This window comes from Apodemus sylvaticus, chromosome 19 (assembly GCF_947179515.1).
Source record: "Apodemus sylvaticus chromosome 19, mApoSyl1.1, whole genome shotgun sequence".
In the NCBI taxonomy this organism is placed as follows: domain Eukaryota; kingdom Metazoa; phylum Chordata; class Mammalia; order Rodentia; family Muridae; genus Apodemus; species Apodemus sylvaticus.
Window position 1 is genome coordinate 59,155,525 of NC_067490.1, and position 5,169 is coordinate 59,160,693.

The following is a 5,169-nucleotide window of genomic DNA, read 5'->3' on the forward strand; positions in this document are numbered from 1 at the left end:
AATGTGTACATTTGTGTGTGCTGATAACACTGAGCAATTACAAGTAGATACAGAATTGTACAAGGATTTAAACATTTGAAACTCTGGTGTTTCTCTAAGATGAAAAGTCTTTTATAGAGATATTTTTAAACAGCATGTTCACAATCTACAAATATCTTAGGCCTGAAATTTTAAGAAGGTTCTTAAACGTTCTGCTTTGTTCTATGATGCTTTTTATCGCACCATAGGATGGGCCGGAGAACTTGGAAAGAACAAAAGAAGTCCTGGCATGACATCTTCTTATCACCCAGGTTTTATGAAATGTTCCAGGTCTCATGAGATTCTTGGTCTTATTCTTATTGTGAGAAAGATGGATGCGTCACCCTAAAACACAGACACTGACCCACTGCACTCTGCCTTTGCTACATTGTTCAAGTGGTTTGGAGGAACTCTGTCTTCCCCAAATTTGTGTTAATCTATTCTATGCTGTCGCTACTAAATGCCCACATCATGTTGAGCCAATGGTATTACTGAGGATGCATTTTAAAAGAAAATATAACAAAATCCAGAAAATAGCTAACCTGAATTAACCAGCCATTAATTAAGCAACATTCCCCAGGTATACTGCTGTTCTTTCAATACTACAACCATGCCAAGGCAATATTATACAGAGAGAAAACGGGCATCTCATCTCTGAATTACTTCTAATTTTCCATTGTTTCCTCTTAGCTGAGTGGTGACCATCTCTGAAATTAGGTATTTACAGGTTAAAGCTAGAATTTTACTTGTTAATAGTAATATGTGGATCAACAATCAGAGCTCAGTAGATGACTTCATCTTATTGGGATTTTCTGACCGGCCTTGGCTGGAGACACCTCTCTTTGTAATTTTTCTGGTGGCCTACATCTTTGCCTTATTTGGTAATATCTCCATTATCCTGGTTTCTCGCCTAGACCCCCAGCTTGACAGCCCCATGTACTTTTTTGTCTCTAACCTTTCTCTTCTGGACCTCTGCTATACTACAAGCACTGTCCCTCAGATGTTGGTCAATCTTAGAGGGCCTGAAAAGACCATTAGCTATGGTGGCTGTGTGGCCCAGCTTTATATTTTCTTGGCCTTGGGCTCAACTGAATGCATCCTTCTGGCCATCATGGCCTTTGACCGCTTTGCTGCCATTTGCAAGCCCCTTCACTATCCTATCATCATGAACCAGAAACGGTGCATCCATATGGCCACAGGGACCTGGATTAGTGGATTTTCAAGCTCCCTTGTGTAGTCCACCCTCACTGTGGTAGCCCCAAGGTGCGGACAGAGAGTAATAGACCATTTCTTCTGTGAAGTTCCAGCCCTTTTGAAGCTAGCTTGCATTGACACAACTGTGAATGAAGCTGAGCTTAACGTTCTTGGAGCTTTACTGCTCTTGGTGCATCTCAGCCTCATCCTGGGCACCTATGTGTTCATTGCTCAGGCAGTGCTGAAACTCCGTTCTGCTGAGAGTCGCTGGAAGGCCTTTAATACCTGTGCTTCACATTTGGTAGTGGTCTTCCTCTTCTACTTTACAGCTATCAGTATGTATGTTCAGCCTACCTCAAGCTATTCTCATGACAGGGGCAAGATCATGGCTCTGTTCTATGGCATTGTCACACCTACCCTCAACCCATTCATCTATACTTTGAGGAACAAGGATGTGAAGGCCGCCCTGAGGAGGGCACTAACAAAGGAGTTTTGGGTCAAGACAAGGCAATAGCTAAAGAAAGGCCAAAGCAGCAAGAATAAACAGACTTGCTTCTCAAAGAAAATTCTGGACTTGGAATTCATCCGGGAACCATCTAACAAATGCCACAGAGATCTTAAGAGTGACTGGGCCAAGAAGGAAACAGTCAACTATTGGTGAAACATATACTGCACTATAAAAGTGCAATAGATCTCTCATTGTGGCAATAACCTTAAGGGATGCTTGAACTGCAGGCAGGACTGAGCACTGTGACTGAAGAGTTCATACAACACCAGATGGCCATAACATTTGTTATTCTGAGTCACAGTAAAGACACTCATTTTAAAGTACATAAGAAAAATCTGTAAGAAAATTTGTACATCAAAATTTTAAATATAAAATATTTTGAAATAAAGCTTGTCTAATAATTCATAACACACCCAACACAATTTGGGGTTGTTACTCAATAAACAGGATGTGGTTTAAAAATGTCTAATCTGGAAGAAAAGGCAGAACAGTATTATGATTTGCACAAGAAACACTAATTAGAAAAACAAATGTTGAAAATGTTCTAACTGAAGAAAGTTAAGTCACATGAAATTTATACACGTGAAAAAGCTATCTCATTCAAGGCATGTTCATTTTATTTCAATGTATGATTGTGAGAACAATATTAAATTACAACCTTTGGTGAATATATTAAATATTTTATTACTGTTTGCTTTTGACTGATTAACAAATACATATTGGGTAAAGCTGTAAGGGAGAACTGAGTTCATCAAATGCCAGCATTATTACCTTAATAGGAGTAAAACTCATATTGAATCATAACATGATTTCTTCAACAAGTATAAGTTGTGTGTATAAGACAATTTTTTTGTCATTCTTTTCACCAAATGTGTGCAGCAACACTTTCCTTAATTCAATGTGCATGAGGGAGAGAGAAAAGGGGACAGAGAAATGGGGTGAAAGCATACAGGTAATATTTGAAAGTGCTTTGAATTTTTCTAAAAGGACATTGAATTTAATACTTTGAAGTTGTAAAAGAAATCATAGATGTGTTGCTAATACTGAGATTAAGAAAAAAAAACAAGTTCCATAATTTGGAGCCAATCTTGAAGCAAACTTTAATTAAATACTGACCATGATAGACTCTGGTCAGATCTGCTCCCTGGAATCCAAGCAAGTAGCAATGAACACAAGTCACAGGAGCTCTTTTCTTTTTTTTTAAATAAGTCTCTGTGTGTGTGTGTGTGTGTGTGTGTGTGTGTGTGTGTATAAAACCTGAGTACACTGAAGCTGTCTTCAGACACACCAGAAGAGGGCATCTGGCATCTGATCCCATTACAGATGGTTGTGAGCCACCATGTAGTTGCCGGGAATTGAACTAGAACTCAGGACCTTCGGAAGAGCAGTCAGTGCTCTTAACCACTGAGCCATCTCTCCTGCCCCATCAAAGGGGCTTTTAAAGACAAAACCAGACAGTCACCGTACTTCCCATATGACTTTGCTATTTTCCAAGAACTACAATACCCAGCATTCTAAGACGTTACCTGGTCCTTGGGCACGTAGGACTTACAAGTTGAATATGGCTCTTACTGTGTCTAAGTGAAAAATGAGTTATTTCTCATTTCATTAATCTACACAAATTTCTCTGTGATAATTTATAAAATCATGAACATATATGCTCATTATGAATAATGTGATATTTTCATACTGTGAGTATACATCCATAGGTTTTCTTTACACAAATCATATACAATAAAGTATAAGGTGTGAATGTCTAAACATTCACCTAATAAATATTACTTCTTTCTTTTCTGTCACTATTTCTTTTTTTTAAAATGTAACTGTCACTTTTTTAATATATGAGTATACTCTAGCTGCTTTCTGACAGACCAGAAGAGGACATCAGATCCTATTACAGATGGTTGTGAGACACCACATGATTGCTGGGAATTGAACTCAGGACCTCTGAAAGAACAGTCAGTTCTCTTAACCGCTGAACCATCTCTCCAGTCCCCTGTCACTATTTCTAAGTTTAAGATTAAGGTCTTGACAAAATTTTTTAAAAATGTTCTGAAAAATCCTTTTTTTTTTTTTTGGTTTTATTGTTGTTTTTTGTTTATTTGTTTTTGTTATTGTTTTAAGTTGTACAGCAAATATTCTAGGGTATAGAATCTGAAATTTAAATTAAATGGGTTTGTGATTAGCAACATTAATAGGCTATATTTCCAAAATTATGGAAATTTGGAAATTAAGACCATGAAGATGTCATCTAATACAGAATATGTGCAAAAATCATATCCATTAAAGTACTCCAGTAAATTGAGATGCTACAATCCATGAGACTTTTCTTTTTGTGTATGAATTCTATTTGTTTACCAGACAACTTATTTAAAAATACATTACAGTTGCTTCTTTCAGCAACACTGATTAACCCAAACTTTCTTTAGATGGGCAGATTAGTCCTATTTGAATCTTTTACTTACTCTGTCATTTGTTAACTCACAGAGCACACACATAGCCTTCTGCTTCTCAGTATCATGCTGTAGACATTAGTGCTCAGTAAATAAAACAAGGATGATTGAGCTATACTACAAGGGCTGCGGCAATATTTCCATCTCCCTCTAAAACAAACAACAAAATGCTGCATTTCCTATCACTGACACCAAGGTAGCTTCTCCTTTTCCTGCTCCAATTGATGAGGCAAAGGAATCTGGAGCATTAGAAAAGGCTTTTGTAAAACCTTGATGACCCATTGTTATACAAGAGGAGAGTCCATTTCCTTAGCTAAGTATAATCTGAAAAGGAATCCCAAGTTTACAAAGTTTTTTATCTCAGTATTTCTCACAAACTATTGCCTTTTATTAGGTTCGATTCACAATAATATGTCATAAAATATAAGCTAACTTGTATTAACAAACGTGCATAGTATTAATGTCCATTGTTCAAGCAATGTTAATTCTCAGAGACCATGTGATGTTGAGAGTATATGAAAAAATTACACCTTAGTTTCTTAGGTTTTCCTTAAAGTCTAGATAAAACTCAAGCATTACATATTAAAACTTTTGTTTTGTATTGAAATACACATAATCATTTACTTATGACAGTAGTATGAATTTCTAAACAAAATCACCAAAGAAATGTTTTGCTGTTTGTGAGATATTCTTATAATTCTCCAAGCCCACTGAGTTAGGATGACGCAGCAAAAAGTACCTTGGTGGGTCTGTGCCACGTTATGCTGCATGGACTACACCATGTAACAGATCTAACAGGAGAGGTTTACTGAGGAAGGGGAAACAGAAGCTGGAGTGGGGACATAAAAGAGAAGTGAACACTGGCAAGCAGAGAAAAAGGGAGATAGAGAAAATGAGAGAGGCGTGACATCTAGAGGGACCTTGTAAAGATGTGTCTATTACATAGGAAAAGATGGAGCTCACAATGACAGTGAAAATGAGCCACATCTTACAACA

The 5,169-nt window shown here is 37.1% G+C and overlaps 1 protein-coding gene across 1 annotated transcript; it reads left to right on the forward strand.

Annotated features, from left to right (window-relative positions):
* The first annotated feature begins 778 nt into the window (after nucleotides 1–778).
* LOC127669839 (olfactory receptor 2B6-like) lies at nucleotides 779–1,726 on the forward strand. Its single transcript, XM_052164056.1, is given in 1 exon segment — nucleotides 779–1,726. A coding segment is annotated over 1 exon segment (948 nt).
* Nucleotides 1,727–5,169: the final 3,443 nt, after the last annotated feature.